This window comes from Strix aluco, chromosome W (assembly GCF_031877795.1).
Source record: "Strix aluco isolate bStrAlu1 chromosome W, bStrAlu1.hap1, whole genome shotgun sequence".
Lineage (NCBI taxonomy): Eukaryota > Metazoa > Chordata > Aves > Strigiformes > Strigidae > Strix > Strix aluco.
Genome location: NC_133970.1, coordinates 36,222,393 through 36,247,269, shown reverse-complemented (window position 1 = coordinate 36,247,269; position 24,877 = coordinate 36,222,393). Strand labels below are relative to the sequence as shown.

At 43.9% G+C, this 24,877-nt stretch overlaps 2 protein-coding genes and 3 non-coding genes across 6 annotated transcripts; all 5 read right to left on the bottom strand.

Moving 5' to 3' along the window:
- Window positions 1-3,819: 3,819 nt before the first annotated feature.
- Window positions 3,820-9,128, bottom strand: LOC141917739 (UPF0729 protein C18orf32 homolog). Of its 2 annotated transcripts, XM_074811158.1 has the most exons (4): window positions 9,022-9,067; window positions 7,354-7,567; window positions 6,671-6,923; window positions 3,820-6,010 (listed from the first exon to the last, which is right to left on the bottom strand). In XM_074811158.1, exons 3-4 carry the CDS (start codon window positions 6,896-6,898, stop codon window positions 5,936-5,938), a joined length of 303 nt encoding a protein of 100 aa, XP_074667259.1. In that variant the 5' UTR covers window positions 6,899-6,923; window positions 7,354-7,567; window positions 9,022-9,067; the 3' UTR covers window positions 3,820-5,935. The 2 variants fall into 2 exon arrangements, with proteins under 2 accessions (XP_074667259.1, XP_074667258.1); XM_074811157.1 differs by lacking the exon at window positions 7,354-7,567 and having other exon boundaries at window positions 9,022-9,128.
- A 393-nt stretch (window positions 9,129-9,521) lies between these two features.
- Window positions 9,522-12,831, bottom strand: LOC141917627 (large ribosomal subunit protein uL22-like). The gene is made up of 6 exons (XM_074810958.1): window positions 12,723-12,831; window positions 12,595-12,635; window positions 11,292-11,426; window positions 10,890-10,988; window positions 10,115-10,306; window positions 9,522-9,617 (listed from the first exon to the last, which is right to left on the bottom strand). Exons 1-6 carry the CDS (start codon window positions 12,760-12,762, stop codon window positions 9,570-9,572), a joined length of 555 nt encoding a protein of 184 aa, XP_074667059.1. The 5' UTR covers window positions 12,763-12,831; the 3' UTR covers window positions 9,522-9,569.
- Window positions 9,954-10,027, bottom strand: LOC141917873 (small nucleolar RNA SNORD58). Its single transcript, XR_012621491.1, has one exon. It is a non-coding gene; the product is annotated as a small nucleolar RNA SNORD58 (small nucleolar RNA).
- Window positions 10,512-10,584, bottom strand: LOC141917874 (small nucleolar RNA SNORD58). Its single transcript, XR_012621492.1, has one exon. It is a non-coding gene; the product is annotated as a small nucleolar RNA SNORD58 (small nucleolar RNA).
- Window positions 12,832-12,872: 41 nt separating the features above from the next.
- LOC141917872 (small nucleolar RNA SNORD58) lies at window positions 12,873-12,941 on the bottom strand. The gene has a single exon (XR_012621490.1). It is a non-coding gene; the product is annotated as a small nucleolar RNA SNORD58 (small nucleolar RNA).
- Between the last annotated feature and the right edge of the window lie 11,936 nt (window positions 12,942-24,877).

Here is a 24,877-nt window from a genome sequence, read left to right as displayed (position 1 = left end):
AGGCAGTGGGACATGAGGTAACTCGAGCAAGTAGGACCAAGAGCCAGAGGAAGGGAGGATTTCCCAGGCACAGCCCTGCTGTCACGCAGCTTTAAATCATTGCTTCTACCTCTGGTAACCTCTCCATATCTGAGGTGGTTTTTGTGTCATTGGTATCTGGTTCTATAAGTGACTGATGGTTCTTTTGAAAGGGAAACCCTTCCCAATAAGTCCTGAGCATAATCCCATTATCACGGTGCACGACACTAAATGTGCAGCCCAGCTCTTACACGTACCTGTAACCCAGCTGCGCAAGCAAACAGCATGTATGCAGACAGCACAAGTGAAAGGTGGGGTGTAACCACTTCATGTACATTGACATGTAAAAGCAAAAATCTTGGCATAGGGTTTGGCCTCATGTTCATACGGCGCTTGATCAGACCACTACGGCAATAAAAATGGTGCACAGTCAACAGTTGGAGTGGCTATAAAAGACATAGGACTATGTGCACAAAAAAGGAGTTGAAAAACAATCCTCACACAAAATACAAGTATTGCTACATCTATCTATGCATAAATACATCTATTCACAACATTTCAAATAATTTGTTTCAAATACAATGAAAGAAAGATACAGCACTATGATCTAAAAACATTTCTAAAGCAAGAGAATCACTGTGGCAAACATGGTCTCCTAGACCATTTCAATTAAACTACTGTAGTCAGGTTCACTGAAAAGCAAAACCGACAGTCTGCAAAACCCAAAATATGATTTGGTTCAGTGAGCATGTTCTAACAATCAGAGAACTGCACAAGGAAGATAATCCCTTCTTTCATATCTTAGGCAGTTTAATGAAACAGAATTATTTCTCATTGAAGGCAGATATAGTTAATCTAAGTGTAAATTCAATTTCTCTTCATTTCCTTTACCTGCAGCCTCTGAAAGACTGTTCTTTCAGCAATAATGTTATGCATTGTCTAGAAATCAAGAAGGAATGACTCCAAGGATTGAACCTTAGCAGCATGCCCAACAGCTCCCAGAACACTGGAGCATGATTACTACATTTGGGTAATAACAGCATATTGTATTACTGTCATTAGATCAGCTTTGCGGATAGAATTTAACTGTGTTCTATATGAACACATCTGAATAAAGATCATTTTGCACAGAATTCATTGTCAGTTTAGACATCCTTAGAGGCTGATCATGCTCAATTTAACCTGCCAGAATTTCCTTTTCTTGCAGAATCAGGCCCATCAAAATAATCAGCAACATAAAACCTTCTGAACTTTTATTTAAGAATTTTTTGCACATACTTGCAGTATTTTAAAGGTGTATTTCAATTAAGTTTTAAGTCCTTGGCACCCAGCTACCTATGTAAACCAACACATGGAAGGTAGCATGTCACATTTAGACCTTCCCAGAAAGAAAAAATATTTCAAATTAGTTGAATATTTTTTCAAATATTGGTTGATTTCTTGATTCTTCCTCAATAGTATTTAAGTAAACCCAGACACCTTTAATACTGAAGATCTTAGGACTAGATTTGCAGAAGTACTTTGGTCCCTAAAGATACCTACTCTTTTATTTTCTAAATGTCTTCAGCGTAAATGAAGTTGCTACTTGGTCTAGTAAATTCTGGTAAATGTCCACCTGCCATCATTAGGTGCCTAAGCCCTTTTGTAAATCTTGCTTTTAGTGAGTAACAAACATACGGAAATTTTCTCAGTTAAATTAAATTTACTTGATATATATTGTTCTCTCATGTGAGGATTTCCTTAATTTCTATTTATTTTTCTTAAACAAGGGTTTGTGCACTTCTTTGCATCCCAGCAGATGATCTCCTGCACCCCTGCCCAAGCTGAGGCAGTTCATTTCCTTCACCTGTTTTTTCACTTATTTTTTGCTTAACTGCTCACAACAAAAAAGGATTACTGACCTGTTCTTGGAAAAATTTGCAACACAAAACTCCTGTCAGGACTTCCAGTGAAGTGCCTCATTTAGGAAAGTTTTGTACTAAAGATTAGTCACATTAGTGTTTAACTGCAGCTAATAAAAGTACTGAAACACCATTCCAGAAAGCACAAATGGTGTAATTTTACTTGCATTATCTGCCTATTTTGCTTTTTAGTCTTTTCAGTAGGCCTGGTGTTTAAATGCGGTGCTGGCACGCAGCTAGAAGCCCAGTTCAGCCTGCAGCCTAATTTACTATACAGTTTATTTTCCATGTTACTGTCCAATGCACTTCTTTGTATAATATCCTAAATAACTCAAAATAATTATGTACACTTTATAAATTGACTGCATACATTTACAAATTAAAGGAGCCCCAGTACAGCTCTTGCTCTACTATTTACCATGTTCACAGCTGTTATAGGTAAATATATTACTCCAAAACTTTGGCCTGTTAGATGTGCGACATTTTAAAACAGTGGCTAAGGTTACCTGCCCTGGGACAGGAAGAACAGGGGAAGGGACAATCTTTTCAGCAATGCTTACGGTGCAAGAACACATATTCCTGTTTCTAATCCCTGTCTTTTCTACTACACAATCCACACAAAAACATCTGTGAGAAGTTATAGGAGTGCACAGTTAGTATTGTTATATTTTATTGTGTGAATTATGCCATGTATGTATACTCAGAATAATAAACCCAGGTTTTAATATCACAAAGGGGTCTAGGAGGAAGCTATATCTGTGACACACTGATCAGAGGGAGGATTATGTTGCAAGGATGATGCAAAAGCTGATCAAACAGCAATACTGAATTCACTTCCTAATAGACTAGCTCATTAAGTGTTATAGATTAATTCCCAAATTGCCCAATATGGGAGTCAGAGCCAATCAAATTTTAATTATTTATTTAGCAAGTGGCAATCAAGCAAAACAGCGCTGGGCGGCCGCGGAATGTAACTCCACCAACGGCGCGCGCCTACTTCCTGAAAGCTTTCCCTTTTATATCTTCCATCTTCCAGTGTCTTTGTCTCTCTGAGGAGTGTGTTCTGCGTTTGTGCGCCTTGTGGTTTCTTCATCCAGATAGGCTCTCGTAGGATTGTCAGGGCACGAGCTTTTTCCTATTGGGTCTTTTGAAAGTCTCATGATTTCATCTTTTGGCAGGCTTTTTATCAGCTCTAGGTGGGGTTGCTGAGAAGCAGTTACATCGTTCCAAGCAAACAGCACACTTTATAGCTTATCCATATATATTCAAACATTCATTATTATTATTATTATAATATAGGTTATAGTGATCCAAATCATTTTGGATGCACACAGGGTATCACATTCTATTTTTACAATATTTCAGACAGCAAGATCTTATGGAATGACATCTATATGAGATACTTCTATGCCTTATAGGGTGAGATTAAAGTTTAATAAATAGACAACGACTTTGTAATTTTACTTCCTCATACACCAAGGTTGATGAACAAACATGCTCCTATTTATTACATTAAGGGAGAGTGACACGCGGAAACAAACTACAACTCGGAGAGAGTTATAAAGCAGGTATGTTTATTCCAGGGTGCAAGGGGATTTCTCCACAAAGCTTGCACACTGTCTCTGGCAAGTAGCCAAATATTTATTACACCAAAGCATACATATTCATAGGAAACGTTGGGTTATTACAATTAGTTCGGGGGATAGGCATGATTATTATAATTATTTCTTTGGTGGTCAAGGGGAGAAGTACGTGGTCCTCCTCACGGTGTCTGCTCTTTCCAGGGCATGCGTTGTGAAGCAAAGTCCAGGTGTCTTCTTCCTAAGTCGGCAAGATCATCCTCCCTAGATAGCATCTCTGAGTCCTTTTGTTCAAGTTGTTATAAATGAGCTCAGACTCATTAAGATTTTAAAAACTTAATTCCAAATTTATTGTTTGAATAGAGACAAGCAAACAGCGCTGGGTGTGCCGGGAGTCTCCGCTCCACCAAGACACACACCCCCCCCCCAAAACCGAGTCTTTTTATAATGTAGTCCTTATACATATTCATGAGGATGGGTGTGTTCTCTGAGGGGTCTGCAAAGTTGTAACAATTTTCGCGGGCTTTTCTCGGGTTTCCATCATGGAGGGGGGAATGACTCAGCACGGAGGATGACTCAGCACAGGTGTACTTGCAGCCATAGTCTAGACAAGTCTAGACATGACACTGTCTGGTTTGATGGTGGAGGCCATTTTAACTCCCCTTTAACAACAAGAACTATGTACATAACATCTTATTTCCTAAAAAATACAAAAGCTTTTAGGAGTTCCATACATATGAGAATTACATTTTATCACTCACATGGGCACGAATCAGATCGACATATCTCACAAAGTTTGCCTAAGTGCCCATTGAGGGCTTTGAGCCTGCTATCAGTGAGTTGTCTTTTTAATTCATACCCCAGAGCTACCTACTTTTTATCATAGCCAATCCCCAAACTATCTGGGTAAGCTACACTGAATCCACAAAACAGTCTGGGCAAGCAGGATTCTTAGGCAACGTTCAGAAATCATCATATGTTGTTATAAGTAAATAATTTGCAAGGAAAGTGGACATTTCTCTGTATCAAGAGCAAACAGTATTAGGCAATGTCTTACAAGGAGTTTTCTTTGATTCAGCTCATTACAGAAGTAATGGTTGTAGAAACAAGGGCCTGATATCCAGCTGTGAACATTGCAGATTGATTCACACAAGACCTGACAAAACTGTGTAGTGGTAGGAAACAATACACCTCACCAGAGGCATTTGGTGGGCATCAAGCAAATCTTCAGAATTAATTATCTGGTAGGAGAAAACATGGTCACAAGAACAAGCCTGGACCTCGGTGACGGTTCAAGGACTGCATATATAAAAAGGTATGCCTTTTTAGGCATACTTTAGGTAGGACTTTTGGGAAAATGATAAATTCTAAATAGCAATCCAAAATTGCTGAAATGGCTTTGTTTTGAATCTTTTAAAGAACGCTCTGGTTTGGCAGAGAGGACAAAGCAGGAATTATCACTTCTGTTCCTTACTAAGCACATGGACATCTAAAACACCTCACAATTGCACTGTGATTTTGGGATGCAAGTCAGTACCAGAATGCATCTTCCCAGGAGGAAGCAACACTGGACTTGCTGAGTTCACTTTCTTTATCATGAAGTCAGTAGTTTTATGACCTCCTTCTGCCTGGGGCCCATCTACAGGTTTTCAAAGATTTTGTTACCACTTTAGGCTTCTGAGCTATAAATATCTAAGAACAATTGTACAAAACAGCTTATTTTAAAAAAAAATCCTGGTTTATTCTAATTCAAATTCCACAAGTCTGTTAAAGAGATTTTAGTTGGATTTTTTTTTTTTGAACACAGAACTGCACCATTTTAAACCACTGCAACAGAATATAAAGCAACAATTGTCTTGCATCATGCCCTTGCTGCTCCTCTTCAGGAAAGAAAGGCAGAATGTTTCAAGGACTATTATTAACAGAAGTATCAAATCAAGACTTTCTGCTTTTAGTAAGTGAATTTTGCATATCACATAACTCATTTAGCTCATCCACAGATTTGACATGAAAAATCTAAACTCTTCATAATTTAACCATGATGTTTATGTTGTCACAAAGCAATTCATAGTTCTTTAGCAAGATCAAAAACAGCTATAGTTTTTAAGGTGAAAGCCTTAAGTATTGCACTAGCAGTTAGTGAAACTAAGATGCTAAAAGCTAGATTTATTTATGTTAACCTAAATTCTAATCACACCAAATAGATTACAGATGAAAAGTAGTTCCAGTGAGGAAAATAAAGAACTTCAGTTTTCAAACATTTTAAATTAAGAAATGTGCTAGCTGCCATTTCAGTGGCAAGAGAGACCCTCTCCTGTAAGCAATAAGGGGTTTTATTCAGCTAAAATGTGCAAAGAAAAAAAAGTCTCAAAGTAAGAGAAATATCACCAGTTCATATTGGACACAAGAGAATAAAATCCTTATGAATTAATTCCTTTAATCCATTTTCTTGTCATAAACTTCTGTGGATCTCATTGTGGCAACTCCATTTGCAACAACATTGCTTTCAAACTGCAAATACAAGATAGCATTATTAATGGGATGTCAAAAAAGGACTTTACACCCAGAACAGTAACAGTTGGTGATGAAAAAGGCTTTTAGAGTCAAGGCCAATGAAGATCTATGAAGAAATGTGCAGTGTGAACCAAAGTGGTGGTATCCCTTTAGATTTATAGATAATTACTGCTTCAGGGAGGGAGGGGGGGGGGGGGGGAATGAGGGCAGAGACAACATATATAAACCCTTGCATTTTGTTAGAAGAGATAAATAATAAATGCACAATTTACACACAGTAAACATCGTCCCCCATTATGAATGTCACAGCTAGCTGAAAAGTGTGTGGGGGTTTAATTCTGCTTCACGTATCTGGTGTGATGTACCAATTATTTAACTTCTTCCTTCTCTGAAAGAATAGCCAGTCATTAAAAAGCCAAAAAACTAACCTGTTTCACAAAACAGGTGCAATGCTTATACTTCCAAGACCTACCAGAAGCTGTCTTGAAGCAACTATTTCTAGCTGGCTCAGTACCAGTAACTCCCTTTCGTAAGAAAATATCCACAAAAACATCTGTAAAAACACCCAACTATTTACTCTTTCGTGGTGCCCACCCTGAACTATTACTGGGTGCTTTATCTGGAGTTTCCCTGGTTAGCTAAATGCATTAATCTTACTTTATAAATTTCAGACTCATCCTCCTGATCTCTTTTCATGGCTGAAGGTGCCCATGGATTTCCAGCGCTGCCTCCTTGACCTTGTTTTGTGGCTGCTGTTTCTTGTACAGCTTTCTCGGGCCATACACGCTTAACAAAAGGTGCGATAATGGGATAGATATACGGTTCAAGGAATTTCTTGTAGACCCAGAGAAGAACCGGAATGACAATACAAGGAATGCACACCATGGCTTCCTCTTGTTCTGTGACAAAGCTGGTGAGGGAAAAAACCCAACAACTTAAGATGACTGTGTTTGTATGCCATGAGCTAAGAAAAGAGTCTTAAATAATGAATAAAGATTGCAGTTGATATTCAAACATAAAAAATTCTTTAATTATGGATTAACTGTTAAAGTTCCAAAAACACTGTGTGTTCCAATGTTACGAAGTCCTCAACAACAAAGGAAATATTCTTGACATTTTAACAAAAAAAAAGGAGTAGCTTGCTATTAATTCAGCGGTCCAACAGCTGGAACTTTGAAAAACAAATTCAGAAAATAAAAGTTTTTGTTTAAACCACACAAAAAGTGAGCTACAGATATTAGCCCAGTTCTTACTATATCACAACAGAGGGTCCAAAAGGTTTCTTTTTTCTCATTCCCTTTTTATTTAAGGTGAAATTAAATGGCAGGACTCCAATGCACCTAATGGCTTGCTACCACTGAAGGGCAGGTCAGTGGGAGAGGGGAAGAGAATCCTAGTCAGGATTTGAGAAAAGGAGAATATGGGTTACTTCCTTCCTCCCGTACAGATTTTGGAATTGCTTGATCCCACACCACTGGCCAAACCATTAGAAAAATTAATCCTTCCCTCTCTCCCAAAAGCAGGAAGAAGTCTTCCGAAACGGCAGCCTGAAGTCTGCAATGAAAAAAGCAGAAAACCACAGCACAGGGGCAGAAAGGTACAACGGGGAGAGGCGGCAGTTAAGTAGGATTAGAGCTGTCCCTCTCAGTGCTGATGAGCAATATATTAGATACACTCTGCTGCACAGCACAGCTCTGCCCTTCACAGTCCTCCTTTCTAGGCTGCTGACATCTGAATACTTAACATTAAGAAGCAAAACAAAAGCTTTCCAGGACGGAGAATGAAGAGGCACGTGTGTACGCTTTGTTGTGGGATCAGTTTCTTTTTCTTTTTTTAAGCTATCCTAAAGATTTTTAGCCCCAGGCCCTGTGGAACAACACAATACAAGTTTCCAGTTGACTACTTCCAAGTGTAGTTTTGGCCACCTTCAAATGTAGTTTGAATCTTAAATTGAGACAACATGGATAAGGTACCCCACTGAAGCTGTTCAAAAAGACAATTCAGGTACTCTCTGCCAGAACTTCCTAGATACTAATTTTTCAGCCAGATGTAGTGGATTTATCCATTAGATAAAGAGTGTCACTGAAGGGAACACCCCAGGCTGTTTTTCTGTCTCTGCAGGCACTTCACATCAAGATTTCAGACCAAAAAATAAGTCACACCCCTACCAGATGCAAAAGCAAATTAATGGAAGCATAACACTACTCCTAATACATTGAAATATGGTTCACGAATTTCTTCTGTGATTTGGTGATACTCTGTTGGCTGCTTAGCAGGCAATTAATTTTAGGAAAAAAAAAAAAAGGAGTAAAAGAACAAATAATCCAATTCTAATAGCAAGCTTATTTCTTTGTGATGCAAGCTTTTGTTTCTCTCTGTAAGCCACCATACATTGGGGCCAGCAGAAAGAACAGGCATGACATTGCAAATTTAAGTACGTTTGGTCTTTGTTTTCCACGTGTAACTCAGTCGTTAGTCAACTATTATGGAAACAGAAAACAAAAAAGGCTACGCGGACAAAAGGGTTTTTTTCATTAAGGATGACCTAGTCTAGAAGGGTTAATTTATGTAATACGTTCCAGTTCTGCTTCTCTGCAGGCCGACGTTTAGGCTCGAATATTCCCCGGAAGCCAGGCCAGCCCTGCCGGTTTACAGTAACCGATGAACAGCACCAGCAGCGGCATTTCCCCTCACCTTGGTACGGAGATAAAGGCTGGAGCGAAAAAAGTTTCCGAATCGTTCAACTTTCACTCAAACACGCGTTAAAAAGAGCTCCGCACCTCAGCATGAGCCGTTACACTTCGAGATTCAACCCCTCCGCTCCCTGTTAACGGACCACTCCGGCCACAAAGAAGGGCAGCAAACAGCAAGGCGAGGGCAGCCCCCGGGGCCACCTGCAGCCAGGTGGCCATGCCCGGGCCCCGGCCGGGATGGAGGACTGGCAGACCACGCAGAGCCCCTCGGGGAAGCGGGAGTGGAAGTAGCCCCGGAGCCCACCCCACACTCACCTCAATCCGTTACCGGCTAACGCAACCTCCTCCACTGCACCAAAACCAACCCCCACATTTCCAGCTGACGCACAACGCGGCCTCACTGCTAATGGGAGAAGGCGTTGTGCGCGTCACATGGCCTACGCCCCGCCCCCGCAAGCGCGTTAGAACCCGGTGGTCGCGGTCCCGGGCCGGGGTTCCCCCGGTTCCCCCACGACCCCCGCCAGGCGGCCCTCAGCCTGGAAAAACGGACGGAGCGAACCCCACCGGGCCTGGGGTGCGTACAACTGCTGCAGGCTCGGGCCTTGGAGGTGCAGAAAAATAAACACGACTGTTTGTTTCTGATTATCTTGTTTTATACATGAATAACACTCTTAAGTCATCAACATCCCCCCCGGGTGAAGTAACACAGTTTGTGAGGGCAGCACTGACTGCCCATCACCCGTGTAACACACTGAGTGGTGCAGAAAGCCAAGATATACAGCAAAAGCCTCAAAAGAGCAAAGCAGCACACACAATAAACCATAACTTTTAAATTTTATTTATGTACATCTGTTCTAAGAGATTCACTCCCGAGTCATGAGCTTTTGCTTCTTCAGCTTCTTCTGGGATATCTGAAAAACAAACACAGAAATGAGAAAATGGCAATAGTCAACACCTTCCCAAAACATCTTGCAAGTAAGTTTACGGTCATCCTTTGAAAGGAGTACTGAGAATTGTTAGAAATTTCTTCACACATTTACAAAATGATCCACTAACCATACCTGTGCACAAGTACTATGCTGCTTACAGGCTGTCAACTCAACATAAATTTTACTGTAACATATCACAGCTTTACGTGCAGGGACAGGGAATAATGCAGCTGCTCTGGGGGAGGGAAGAACCAACCACCCATGCAATAGAAACCATTTTCCTAATCTCTCAACAGTGTGTTTACAGTAAATATTGAGGTTGCTCAGAAATAATTTCTTATTTTTTTTTCCATGGGTGTTCCAAAGGTGTCCTAAGATAGTCATCACAGCACCCCCTCTTGTCTGAAAAACACAGAGCATCAACACTCCGTTTTCTTGCCAGTGACATTAAAGAGGAGTAAAGATACAACACTCAGTACCTTTTTCTTTTGAGCAACAACTTCTTCCGGCTTGGGAACGATATGCTCCTTCTCAGTGAGGATCATCTCAATGTGACAGGAGGAGCTCATGTAGGGGTTGATTCTGCCATGCGCTCTGTAGGTGCGCCTGCGCATTTTGGGAGCCTTGTTGACCTGGATGTGCTCAATAACCAGAGAATCCACATCAAGACCCTGGCAAGGGGTTGAGATAACACTTGTGACTTGTTTTTCTCTTCAAATTAATAATCTCCACAGCAAAAACATGAATAACCACCCCCCCACACTCAATCAACTTGGCAATATCACAGAACTGAGTATTTACCGAGGAAGCACCAGCTGAAGTCAGAAAAACACCAACCACCCTTGTACAGGTCATGACAGATTTAAAATTATGCTGATGGCTCAGGAGGAAGGAGTTATTATTTCACTGTTATTCCAAAGGTGTCCTAAGACTGCCATCAACATTACCAAATTAAGCACTGAGTATATCACAAAGACAAATTGACCAAGAGTCTGCAGATTTTGCTTATTTTTGGTAGATTTTTTAAGAGATCTAAACCACACTTAATCTAAACAGTCAATAACCATGCACAAGCTAGCTACCTGTGAAAAATTATTATTCACGTTTTAACCCAGAAAACGTACGCAGCCCAATTCAAACAAATAGTACACCAAAGCCTCTGTACAATTCAGGCCTTGTCCAGCCACTGAGTTCAGGAGCACTGACACACAGCATGACACCAGCACTTGGTGTCATAACATATACGTGACCAACCTTGAGCTCAGCATTGCTCTCCGCGTTTTTGAGCATGTGCAGCAAGAACTCGGTGCTTTTCTTGGGCCAGCGTCCCTGCGTCCAGCCCCACTGCTTGGCCTAGAAGAAGAGAGTTCCCTTTTTGTCCTGGTGCAACACAACTTGCCCTTTGCACACCATTAACTTGCCATTACATCCCCTTTTAGTAACACTGCATACCAAAATAATTAAATTTGATCAATGACTTGACACTGCAAGTAGATTAAATGCTTGCTATACTGGAATTAAGAGTAACTCTTACATTTTAATACAACATTATCATCAACCATGACAGACTATTCTCCACACCGTCTCAACGTCATCTTTCTCTCTCAACAAGCCACAGCCAAGGCCTCCTTCCCACATTTTCATCTCAGACCTCACCTGGGCGCATCTTCCAACTCCCCCATTGTAGCGACAGAAGGGAACACATTGCTTCTTCAGGGTGACATCCTTCAGGTACTTGGTGGCCTTGCAGATGTGCATGCCCTTGACGGCCTGGGCAGTCTCACGCGTGTTCTAGCAACAAAAAGCACAGCAAAGTTCCTCTTAAGACATCTTCCCAAGTTACAACACGAGCAAAAGCACTCCTCTCCCTTTCCTGGATCCTATTCTTTTTGCTACAAACTCAGTTTAAAAGAAGCACTCACACACACAAAAAAAAATATATAATTAAGAATAATTAACAATGTTTTGGTTTGGTTTTTTTTTTTTTTTTTTTGCTACCTACTTTTCTAACCCTTGGTATGACTTCCATTACTAAATTTGCAGCTCTGGGACATCTTTATTGTTTTTTTACCTAATGGCTAGATCTTTCCAACTAGCAAAATTAAAATTTGAGTATTTACAGTTTTCATAGCTCCTCTTTGGCCGCTAATCAAAAAAGGCAGGAGCCCGAAGGATAAATTCCTACTAAAATGTCAAATATGGCACCACAAAGGAAGAGATGAGAAAACAAGCTACAAGCAATGTAATTATCTCTATAAGGGAATTATAAAGGGGAGAAAAGAAAAGTCTCAAAAAGAAAAATCAAGGATATGGTATCACAGTGCTTAAGACACCATACTAAATGTGAAAGTCAGAGAGTAACTATAACGCTACCTGATCACAATAAAAGAGCAAACCAAAAGAAGTGAAATCTTTTCACCTGCACTATATAACACCGAACAGAAAAGCATCCACTCAGCTTTGGTCTTGTGCTTAACTTGAACATGTCCTGCACCTAAACCTTTTCCAGAGGAACCCATGTCCTCATGACAAATACCGCAAGCCTCCCCTGCCATACTTCTTGCCCAGCAGCATGATCAGATGAACATGATGTTCTTTCCAAACAACCAAAAAGGCAGTCTAAGATAAATGAAATAAATCTCTTATCTACCACTAGTCCAATTCCTCCTCCTAAATTCACTGCAACCGTTTTCCTATTGTATGTTATTATTTATGTTGGACAGGAAGCTCTTTAGGACGCACCATCTTATTTTTGATCCTGTACATGAAAACCATCACAAGCAGCTATAGCAAACACAGGCCATAAACCTAGGCTACCACCCTTAGGTAACTATGTAACGATACAGGAGAGTAAAAGACACTTCCTTGAAAAAAAAAATCAACAACAAAAAAACCCCAAACCAAACAAAAAACCCCAAACCAAATGAATTTGCGTTTCCTGTACGCACACACTGCGTACCTTGAAATGCACTCGCAGGTTGGATCCCCGAGACTTACACGCTGCAGAGAAAAAAGAACAACTGTTGGAATTAAAACCTCCATGGCTTCGGTGAAGGTCTGACGCAACGTTCACGAAAAACAACTCACATTTTGTGGGGTTCTCCGGATCCAGAGAATAGCGCGCCATTTTTGGAGCTCAACTGCAAACAAGCAATTAAAAAAACCCTATATTAAGCTTCTAACACAGACATGCAGAACCTGGGTTGCTCACCTTACTGCTGACAGCTAACGGAAGGAGCTGCTCAGAAATTATACTTTCTTTTCACAATTAAATCCAAAGGTGTCCTAAGAAAGTCATCACCACAGCCATGGCCTCTCCCTAGGGTCTGCTTCCACCTCACCGCGAGCTCTGCCATCCCCGAGCTCTCCCGCGCCAGCCCCGCAAAAACCGAGGGCGTCCAGCAAGACGGACCGAACCCTCGCCCCCTCATCACTTCCCCGAGGCGCCCTGAACAGGATGGACCCAGATGAGATCGACTTCCTAACCGCTATAATTCCCTCACTCAGAGCAGCAGCAGGAAAGGGGAAGAACAGGATATGCCAGGAGCTGGCAAATTCTCCAGATCTCGCGAGAGCCCGGACAGGATTTCGGCCAGGGAGTGTCCCGGAGGTGTTGCGCCGAACGCGGGGGGAAGGGCGCTTGGAGGGACTGTCGACAAACGCGTGGTGGCAGGTTGAGGGTGATGGGCTGGTCAGAGTGGCATGGTTCCACGTGTGAGCCTGAGATGAGAAAATAAAACGTACATGTGCACCAGGTAACATCCTCATGTCTGTGTGCGGGAGTGTGGATGCAGACACACACCTGTGCAGGGCTCCCCACAGCCCCAGGCCTACCTCTGCAAAATGGCGCCGGGCCGCCACCCTGAGGGTTTAATCCCGTCAGATCTCTTGCTGTCCGGAGAAAAGATCTCTTTTATTCAGGAAAGCCTGTCACTGGAACCAAGACACAATTTTATTAACCCTCAGCTCAAGGCCACTGTTGTTTGCAGACCAGAGATCAGTTGAGAGTAGACAAAGGAGCAAGCCTAAGGGCTGCAGCTAGATGACAGTTCAGGATGAGAATAGAGGAGCATATCTCTTAACAGGTATCCAAGAAATGAGACCAAAGAGATTCATGTTTATAACTTACAACTGGTATTTATTGCACCATTATAAAAAACCCAACAACTTATTTGTTAAAATAAAATATTTCTTTACATTTTAGGCTGTGTATGCAAGTAGAACTACTTGGGAAATTTGACAAAGCAGCAGTTCAATAAAACAAACATTTCCTGAAAATGGTACCCAGCTCCAGCAAAAGGCTCATTGAGAAAAGTTTGACAGAGAGGGAAAAGAAGAGAAACATCTTCCCAAGACGCCATTAGTCTGGTGTCCAGGCACCTCCCTGGCATGAGACAGTCTGGGTTCAACTCTGCGTTTATGTTGCATTTAAGGTAATGAATTAATTTGGTAAGAGAGAATCCCCTTGTGTTCTAGCCGGTCCTCAGAGATTAGAGGGGCTGGGGGCGGCTGGACTTATCTCTTAATAGCTATGCCAATTATGGCTGTAACTATAGGCCTGACACCAGATGCACGAACAGCCCGTATGCTGTAGGTCCGGTTGCATTCAAGAGAAGCAGTCAGGTTCATGAATAGTACGGTTTATTCTTATGCAGCATCTACAGATTCTTGGAGATTGCCTATGATAAATGCACAAACTGCAGGTTGGCTATATAGCACTACACACAAAAACCGATTGCAATCACACACACTTAATTCCTGGGCAATCACTCGGCATAGCCGAGGGCCCAAATCTTACCAAAAGGCATCCTTCTGGGGTGGGGCGAGGAGCACAAACCCGTCGATCTGTCCCTCCAATTTGGTATCGGATTATCGTGCCTCCAAGTTCGATACAAACTCGGGGTAGTATTTATCTAAGTATGTATATGTGAGTGGGTGGGACTGTGGTCAAGCCATTGTTTCTTGAGTAACGACACAGCACATTCCTTGGTGCAAGGTGTGCGCTGGTTCTGTGGGAAAAGAGGAAGAATGAGAGATAAGGTCTGCAGAGTTCTGCAAAACAGTCCTTGAGAGAAGGGGAAGAGCAGGAGATAAATCTGCATAGTCGTGTCAAATATTCCTTGAGAAAAGTGGAAGAATGGGACCGCGTGGCCTCCACCTGGCTTCGCATTCCTCCTTGGTGCCACGGCAACACAAATCCCTGGATCTCCATCCCGTCCTGTGTTTGTTCTGGGCACCATGTGTTAAGGAAATGTGTGTTTTGCAGTTTTTCACTGTTTTGCTTTTCCCACACTTCCAACAGTTTAGAAATCAGCAGAGCAAGAACTTACTGCCCATGTAAATGCTCTGACCATGAGGCTATTTTTGGATCTCTTGTTTAGTGCTAAAAACCCTCAAAGCCTTGAAGCTAAGATTTCACCCAGATGGGAAGAAGAAAATATTTGAACTATCACAAATAGTTTAACTATTTAAGGAAGGTGTCCCTGCCCATGGCAGGGTGGTTGGGACCAGATGATCTTTAAGGTCTCTTCCAACCCAAACCATTCTATGATTCTATGAAATATTTACATGGCTGGACACTGCAGAGCTCTGATTGTGACTGCAGCTCTCCATTCACCTGTGTTAAAATGTGCCCTTTACTTTGCTTCCCAGGGGAAGCTTTCTGCAAAGTCTCCAAGTAACTTCTAAGCACCAATCTCAAAGCAGGGAAACCTGCTGGGATGCAGGCAAATATTATTTCTTCTTCTTATATACAAAGTTGCCATGAAAACAAGAGTTAGGAGCCCAGACTCACAAGAACACACGCTAGCTTTTGGTCCTGCATGCTTGCTTTGAGATACTCAAGATCTGTTTTCACCAATTAGCACTTCCATCATCATCCATGGGATTAGAAGGCACTCAGCGCCTCAGTACACACAATCATCTCAGAATAGTGGTAATGCAAAGAAGGATAAGCACTGCCAAAATAAACGTAGGACTGCCTTTCTAAGTGTCACATCCCGCTCAGACGAGGGAGACAAGTGACTCAGATTCGCAAATCCCCAATGGAGTGGACAAGTCTCCAAGTCCAAACATTTATTAACTACCCACAATGTACTAATTGAACACACGATAATTGGCTAAGTATATAGCAAGTTGTGGCAAGCAATACAATATGCCTTGCATTGCTTAATGGGAAAGGGAAAAGAGGGATAGAGGGAATAGGGAAATACAGATCACTGGTCTGGGTTTCTACATCGATCCCACTGTGGAATGGCTGGAAAATAACGGACATATTATGAGCGATCCAAACCGAGGGGCCTCACTGTAACAACAAGCTGCAGCTGTGTTCAAGGACAAAAACAAGGCCGAGACGGCCTGAGAAACTACATTCCTTCCCAAGAGATAAAGATGTTGGAATGTCGAAAACAGGGGGTCTACCTGGGGGGAGAGCAGCGCGTGGACACCACACCGGGACCAATCATAGGGGGCAGAAGGGCGCGTGAACAAGTAGCTTTAGCCTATTAGCAATAAGATAGCGGCGCGTGAAGCTTGAGATAGAGTATAAATTGCTGTGTAGCCTTTAATAAAGTGGCATCAACTTGATCACATTGGTCATCTAAGTTGTGTCCGAGACTTCCGCGTCGGCAATTGGCGCCCGAACAGGGACCCGAGGGAGTCTCATCGAATACGCGGGACTCAAGCCCTGGGGAATCGGGACCCTCCCGTCGGTGCTCGCCCGAGCAAGAGAAGACGGCCCAGAGGGGGCAGTATCAGCCGTAGCAGGCGCTGCCCCGGCGCCTGGGAAGACGCGCGCGCAATCGTCGGGAATCTCGCCCTGATCAGGTGAGCGGCTGGGGAGGAGATGGGGTCCACGCTGAGTAAAGAAGAAGCGGCAGCGGTTAAGCTCCTCCAACATATACTCTCTAAGAGAGGAGTTTCTTATGATGAGGGGAACCTGAGGAGGGTGCTGTTGTGGGCTCGGCAGCACGAACTAATTGCTTCAGAGACCGCAGCCTTCGAGTTAACTACTTGGGAAAAGATTGGCGCGGCACTGTGGGATGACATTAGTTCAGGTTCCAAAGACAGTAGGAAACTTTCCACCGTGTGGAGAGTGGTCCTAGACACTCTGAAAGAAATGAAAGCGGAACGGCAGACCACCGCCTCCGCTTTCGCTGCCTTGTCAGCAGAGGCAGAAAGTGCTGGTGCCAAGGATTCCGCTACCGCTATGACGTTCGCGGGATCCCTGTTCCCTAAGGTGGCTCCAAAAAGGAGGGACGGGGACGCTGCACGCGCGGCACCCGTACGGCGCGAGCAAAAATCAGCCGATTTGCTCCAGCTCGACTCCCCTCCCTCAAGCCCAAAAGATCAATCACCGGAGCGCACGGGCCGGCCCCGCTCTCGCCGGCCCCCGCCCGACCCCCCCGCCGCCGCCGCAGCCGCCGCAGCTGCTTCCTCTTTAGAGGACGGCGCCTACCCACCCCTGCCCCCGTCCTCGCCCCCGACACCTCAGTCGCCGCAAGAACAATCTCGTTACGGTTTTACAAGATCAGCACTTGCAAGAGTTAACGAGAAAGTTAGAGCAACTTGAAATCCGAATGCAGCAAGCGGCTCAGCCCACCCCCACAGCACCGCCGCCTCTTCCTTTTAACCCCTTCTTCCGTGACACGGTGGGGGGCGTTGGTCAGAGGGAAACGGTGGCTATCGGGTCTCCGCCACCACTGGCCCAAATGGGAGGGGGGGCACTGGCTCAAAGGGGAGGGGGGGCACTGGGACGCGCGAGTGGTAATAATAATCCGGCAAACCGTTGGCGGGGAGTTATTCGGGATGCTATAATAGAGGGGCAGTTTAACGAACTTGGCCCAATGACGTTCCCGGTAATAGTGACCCCACAGGGCAATGAGTGGGAAGCCTTAGATTGGAAAATGATTAAAGAAGCAAAATTAGCCGTAACACAATATGGGTTGAAATCACCATATACAAATTCGGTAATTCAGCATATCTTTACAGCACATTTATTGACTCCGTATGACGTGCGCATGATTGTACAAACCTTACTAACAGCTTCACAACAATTGCAGTTTTTCCAGCACTGGCAAGTGGCCTGCGACGCTGCCGCAGCCACACCCCGTCAGCAAGGAGACCCTCTATATGGGGTGCAAGCTCAGATGCTGATGGGGGCAGGTCCTTTTGCTAGCCCAGATTGGCAAGTGGGATTTCAACCAGAAGTGTTACGGTTAACCCAGGAATTGGCTCTCAAAATCATTCTAGCCGTACATGATGAAAAAGCGGCGCCAGCGTTTACAGGCGTGAGACGGGGGCCCACGGAGCCCTACCCAAAATTCATCGACAGATTGCATGCCGCCATTAATAGCAATCCTGATTTAAGTGATGAAATGAAAGTTAAATTCCTTGATATGCTTGCTTATGACAATGCTAACGACAAAACTAAGAAAGCTTTAAGCCTTCTCCCACGACAATCTACTGCAGGTCAGCTGCTGGAGGCAGCAGAGCGAATGCTTGATCAGGAGAAAGCTGCCTTTATGGCTGCTGCGGTAGGAGCTGCAGTAACACCAATTGTCAGAGGCAAACACATCAAAGGCAAGCGAGATAAGAAGTGCTTTAACTGTGGACAACTGGGTCATTTTAAATCAGAATGTCGTGCTCACGTGTCTCGTAAGAGGGGAAACGGGAGGCAGAGCGCGCCCCGCCCTCGCGCGACGACACAAGTCCAGGGTGCTTGGACCGCTGCTCCGCTGCCACCTCCGGAAGCGCAGGGGTGGACTTGGCAACAGCAGTAGCTATTACACTTACAGACACTACAATACATCTGGTTGATTCTAATCTGGTGGGGCCTCTGGGACATGGTTTAAGTGCCTTATTAATTGGACGTTCCTCAGCATCTACAAAAGGTATTTTTGTCATCCCAGGACTTATTGATGCTGACTTTGAGGGAACAATTAAAGTCTCGGTATACACACTTACTCCTCCTTTGACTATCATGGAGGGATCGGAAATTGCTCAGCTAATTCCATTTGAATCAAAAGTGCCTAATGCAGAACAAAAGAAGAGAGGTGAAAAAGGCTTTGGGTCCACCGGACAACCAGATGTTTTGTTAGCCCTGGACATTAGTCGGGGGAAGCCAGAGGAGCAGATGGAGATGAGACACCCTAATGGACAGACGAGTAAATTACGAATGCTCATTGACACTGGAGCAGATGTCACAATTGTACCACTTTATCTATGGCCTAGTCAGTGGCCTTTACTGCCTGCTAATACAGGAATTCTAGGGGTTGGAGGAACTCAAGTCACATCCATCAGCAGAGACACAATAGCATTTATGTTTCCGGATGGCAAGCTAGTAACCACACGTCCCTATGTGATGCACTCACCTGTGGCACTGGTGGGCAGAGATCTGCTCAGTCAAATGGGAGCTCGATTGATTACTTCGCCTTTTTAGGCGCGGCCACGGTAGAGCAGCCAATCCTAAAATTAACCTGGAAAACTGATGATCCCATATGGATCGACCAGTGGCCGCTAAAACTGGACCGGCTGCAAATTATTAATGATTTGGTACAGGAACAGCTAGATGCCGGACATATCCTGACTTCAACTAGCCCATGGAACACACCAATTTTTACAATTCAGAAAAAGTCTGGGAAATGGCGTCTGTTACATGATTTGAGAGCGATTAATGCGGTTATCTGTGACATGGGCACCTTACAACCTGGTTTGCCTTCCCCAGTAATGTTACCTGAAGGCTGGGATCTGGTAGTTATCGATCTAAAAGATTGCTTCTTTACAATCCCCTTACATCCAGAGGATGCTGAAAGGTTTGCCTTTACAGTGCCATCGATTAATAAGGCCAAACCAGCAAAGAGGTATCACTGGGTGGTGCTACCGCAAGGGATGAAAAATTCACCCACGATCTGTCAGTCTTTCGTCGCGTGGGCTCTGGAACCCATCTGAAAACAGTATCCTCATTTACTCATTTATCATTACATGGATGATATCTTAGTAGCAGGAAAACAACTAGACTGCGAGACAATATTGGGCCAGCTAACATGCAGTCTCAGGGAGAGGGGCTTAGAGATAGCACCAGAGAAAATTCAGAAGCAGGGACCATGGCTGTATCTGGGCTGGATTATTACAAACGCAGTGATTCGCCCTCAAAAGGTTAAAATCAACACAAAAATAGAAACATTGTCTGATGCGCAGAGATTAATTGGGGATATCCATTGGGTTCGTAATATCTGTGGAATTACGAACGATGATCTGAAACCTTTGATGCCACTCCTGGGCACGTCTGTACAAGCTCAGGAGCGCCGTCAACTGGATGAGGATCAACAGCAAGCTTTACAAGTAATTAGCAACAAAATCATGACAACTTATATTCACAGGCGACTGGATGATAAAGCTCTTTCTTTTATGATAGTTAACTCTGGGGGTAAACGTGAACACCCATTGGGGCTTATTATTCAGTTGAGTGAAACAAAACCAAATTTACGAATTTTGGAATGGATTTTTCTCCCTTTTCAGCCCAGAAACACAGTAGTTACACGTCCTGAATTATTTTCACAGCTTGTCATAAAAGGGAGGCAGCGAATTTCAGATATTTCAGGCATCGAACCAGAAGTCATCTACATACCTGTATCTCAGTTTTATTTAGATTGGTTATTATCTGCTTCAACTGTCTTTCAAATAGCAATTGCTGATTTCTTAGGTACTATCACCAATAGTTATCCATCGGATAAGCTTTTGTCATTATTATGCCGTCAGCGGTTTGTACATTTACCCTTGCGATCAGAGGTTCCAGTAGAAGGGATAACTGTCTTCACTGATGCTGGACGAAAATCTCGAAGGGCTGCAGTCACTTGGAAGGAAGGGGACACCTGGGAACATCAATTACTCCCTGGAGTACCTGGTGACTCTTTACAGACTTTAGAACTTCGAGCTGTTATCTGGACATTTCAACGCTGGTCTCAAGAACCTCTTAATATAGTATCAGACTCATTGTATGTAGTAGGTACAGTACAACGTCTGGAAAACAGCATGGTGAAACCTGTGCGAAATCCTGTATTACATACTTTGTTGTTACAATTGCTGACACTTTTGAACCAACGTCAGGATGAATATTTTATTATGCACATCCGCAGTCATCAACAATGTGGAGGCCTTGCGTTGGGAAACGCTCGAGCCGATCAACTTGTCGCTCCAGCCTGGACGGGCCCTGCCGTTAACACCTTTGAACAGGCCAGGCTGTCACATCAGTTTTTTCACCAGTCAGCAAAAATGTTAGCCAGACAATTTCACATTCCTGTGGCTGATGCTAGAGGAATTGTGCAATCCTGTCCCGATTGCCAGAAGGTAGGAGTCGGCCTCGGTTTGGGAGTAAACCCCCGAGGACTCCAACCTTTACAACTCTGGCAAATGGATGTGACCCATATCCCAGAATTTGGCAGGCTTAAATATGTGCATGTCTCTATTGATACCTTTTCTCTAGCCCTTTGGGCAACAGCGCAAACAGGTGAAACAGCACGGCATGTCATCAAACATATGCATGCTGCAATTATGGCACTGGGCGTGCCTGCAGAGATCAAAACTGACAATGGTCCGGCCTACACTTCCCGGAAATTTACTCATTTTTGCCAACTCTGGGGTATACGTCACATCACAGGAATACCGCATTCCCCCACGGGACAAGCCATCGTGGAAAGAGCGCACCAAACCTTGAAAGCGCTTTTGCAAAAACAAAAAGGGGGAGAGGTCTTGGCTGCTGCAGAGCAACTTGCAAAAGCAGTGTATGTGTTAAATTACTTACGGCTCACAGGTGATAGAAATGAACCACCAGTAGTAATACATAGTTTGGGTTTGAAATCTGGTACAAACCAATGTGACAGTAATGTTTTTGTTCAATACAGGGATGTCGTTACAGGGGAATGGAGAGGACCTGCAGAACTAAGAATGACCGGTCGGGGATATGCTTGTGTTGTTACAGATACCGGCGTCAGATGGGTACCGAGTCGATGGGTGCGGCCCTGGAAAGGGGAAGTCAGGAAGAACGACGCAGAGCACTAGGCTCACTCACAGGTCCTAGGCAGGGGTTCCTGCTTGTGTTTTTACAGGTAATAATTCATCTACGTAGGCCTCTGCAAACTGGACGGAGGACCCTGTGTTTTGAGGCACTTCAGAGACATGAACATCGACTGCACCTGGTTCTGACCTCGTTGCTAACAGCACTACATCCAGCAAACAGAGAAGCCTTTTGTCTTTTCCTGGGCTTGCAGTCGTTTTGCACGGCTGTTCGAATACAGCCGCTTATCACAGTTCAGAAGTTTATATTGAAGCAAGCTGGTCGTCTGAAATTGCCAACGAGCCAACATTTCAGCAATCCACTTTTAGTTACAGAAAGGCAGGCTTAATTTTTTAGAAAACAGCGGTAGTTTGTTAAAGTTATAGGCTTAATTGAAAACCTTAGATAAAGGATTCTAGCAGAAATTGAGTTTGAAGCTTTGTAGACGTTTGGCTTTGCAGTGTGTTAATTAGAACAATAAGATAGTAGATAAGAGTTGTGGTGTTGGGAAAGAATGGCTCTCGAAGCTGGCAGGTGTACCAGGACACCTGAGAAAGGAAAGTGAAATGATGACTACACGTCAAATGTGGGCCACATTTGTTCTAGTTTGGCTCACATTAAGCCATGAAGGGATTCTTGACATCGAACCCAGAGCAACCATTTGGGTAACCTGGGCAAACGCATCTGGGATAAAGGATTTCTGTTTGAGTCTACAACAAGCAGATGATCCTTTTAGGACCTGTTTAATTGGCATTCCGTTGCAGGAAAATGAAACTGATTTTGAAGGATATTGGAAACAACAGAGAGTGGACCTGATTGGCAGACCAGATGATGATAGTTGTTTCATTTTAAATTGGCCCTCCATGCGTAATGCAGCTTGGCAAAAGACAGTCATTGAGAATCTAAACCAGTTAACTTCTTTACCCTTGCAAGAATTGGATTTGTTGGCCAGTGTTACACCTGTTAAGTATGTTGATGTTACCGGGATGCCGAACTGCCATAATGTGGTTCCTCAGCTGCAGCCAGTGAATGGCACAGGAGTGGTTTGGTTTGGTGACCCATGGCATATTTGGTTAGCTCAGAATGGTCACCGAGATTTATTTGTAGGTGTCAAAATGTGACAGGGCATTCTTCTTGGAATAATTTGAAAACAGGAGGATTCTCCGTAGAAACCACCGGAGGCTTTAAACTTCCACCTGGAGTGTTTTCTGATTTGTGGGGATAGAGCATGGCCTGGTATTCCTGTACGACCTGTCAGTGGTCCTTGTTATCTTGGACGACTAGACTCGGGATGAGGGGCTGGTTGCAGACCTTGGTCAAAAGAGTATTGATAGTGCTAGTAGGTTTACTAATCTTGATGTTGCTTCTTCCCTGTCTGTTTCAGTGTTTGTGATGGATGTTGAATAGTCTGGGTGAACAAATGTTTAAGAAAAGAGAAGTCTGGATCGCTCAAAAACAAAAAGGGGGATTTGTGGAATGGCTGGAAAATAACGGACATATTATGAGCGATCCAGACCAAGGGGCCTCACTGTAACAACAAGCTGCAGCTGTGTTCAAGGACAAAAACAAGGCCGAGACGGCCTGAGAAACTACATTCCTTCCCAAGAGATAAAGATGTTGGAATGTCGAAAACAGGGGGTCTACCTGGGGGGAGAGCATCGCGTGGACGCCACACCGGGACCAATCATAGGGGGCAAAAGGGCGCGTGAACAAGTAGCTTTAGCCTATTAGCAATAAGATAGCGGCGCGTGAAGTTTGAGATAGAGTATAAATTGCTGTGTAGCCTTTAATAAAGTGGCATCAACTCGATCACATTGGTCGTCTAAGTTGTGTCCGAGACTTCCGCGTCGGCATCCCACCAGCGAGGGTTCCAGGAGGCATCTGTCTTTTTCGCTTCACTGCACTCTCCAGGCCCCCCCTTTCTTTCCCCCCCTTGATTTATACCCACTTTCCTTGGTCCGTCCCCTAGGTCAACCCACATCCCTACGTATCCCATGTATGGGGAGGGGTAAGGTGTTTCATGGGATGATGTAATTAGCATGATCATGTTAGCCCTCGTTAGCATATTGAGGGGTGTTAACTTTAATATGCATTTCGTGGATAATGAAGCAAAGGTCATTCACCGGACAGATGGCCCTTGAAATTTGGCCAGGTGCACCAGAGCAGAGCCGTCCTGTCTCCACAGGGCTCCCTCCTCCAGTCCCATCTTGTGTTATTCGGGCAGCCTTATCAGCTTCGACCTCCACAGAATGCACCCTGTGACTCATAGTTTTGTCTTGCGAGTGTTTGAGGCATTTCTTTGATCAGCCTCAACTTTTGCTTTCTCAGGCTGTTTTTCTTAGTTTCTCACAGGCCTGGTTTCTCATCTCTCACACTAAGTCAAGCATTACTAGAGAAAAATAAACAGACAAGAAAAAGTGGCCCCTCTGGGGTCTCATGACTTCGAGGAAACAGTAAATATGTAAAAAGAGATCTCAGTGATGACTTCCAACACTTTCCAACACTTCAGTGTTTCAGTTCTCCTTCCTATGGAACAAGAATCGTAATATTTCCAAGAGTGCTAAATTCCCAGATGCAATTAATTAAAATTAGCAAAAGCTGAGGTCCTCAAATGCTTCCATGGCCTTCCCCACCATACTGTGGGAATCACCTCTCACAGCCCATGTGAATGCAACTTGACTCCTTCATCGTTTCTGCCCTCCACTCCACACATGCCTCCACATAGGAAACCAGTGCTGGTTGAAGAAACCAGCCTTTCCATGGAAGCACCTTTACATGCAACTGCTTCTTAGCAGCAAAGCACAGAAGCAACAAGACATTCAAAGCTGGAAGACAGGTGTGAGACATAAGTCATTGTCCTGGTTTAACCAGGATAGGGTTAAGTTTCCCCAGCAGTGGGGGGGGGGAGCTCTAGCCGGGTTATTCAGATACCATGCGGACGTCACATCCTGGCAGGTCACATTTTTCCTGGCGCGGGAGCGCGGTGCACTCGTGGTCTTGTACATCGTGCTTCAAAGTGCTGTATTTGGTAGCTATTTTGCTCTGTTCATTGCTGTCACTATTACTGTTATTGTTATTGCTGTTGCTTGTTGTGTTGCTATTGCACTGTTGTATGAAACCTTTCCTTATTTCAGTCTTGGGGCTTTGTATTTCACTCCCTTTGTGGGGGAGGGGCAGCGGCCGCGTGGTC

What these genes read in the sequence shown, in the direction of transcription:
- LOC141917739 (XM_074811157.1), bottom strand. Translation starts at nt 6,898, where the DNA reads ATGGTGTGCATTCCTTGTATTGTCATTCCGGTTCTTCTCTGGGTCTAC. An exon ending in ATGAGTCTGAAATTTATAAA is followed by an intron (nt 6,011 to 6,670) that starts GTAAGATTAATG and finishes TTGTATTTGCAG; the next exon opens with TTTGAAAGCAATGTTGTTGC.
- LOC141917627 (XM_074810958.1), bottom strand. Translation starts at nt 12,762, where the DNA reads ATGGCGCGCTATTCTCTGGATCCGGAGAACCCCACAAAAT. An exon ending in TCCGGAGAACCCCACAAAAT is followed by an intron (nt 12,636 to 12,722) that starts GTGAGTTGTTTT and finishes TTTTCTCTGCAG; the next exon opens with CGTGTAAGTCTCGGGGATCC. An exon ending in ACCTGCGAGTGCATTTCAAG is followed by an intron (nt 11,427 to 12,594) that starts GTACGCAGTGTG and finishes TTTTGTTGCTAG; the next exon opens with AACACGCGTGAGACTGCCCA.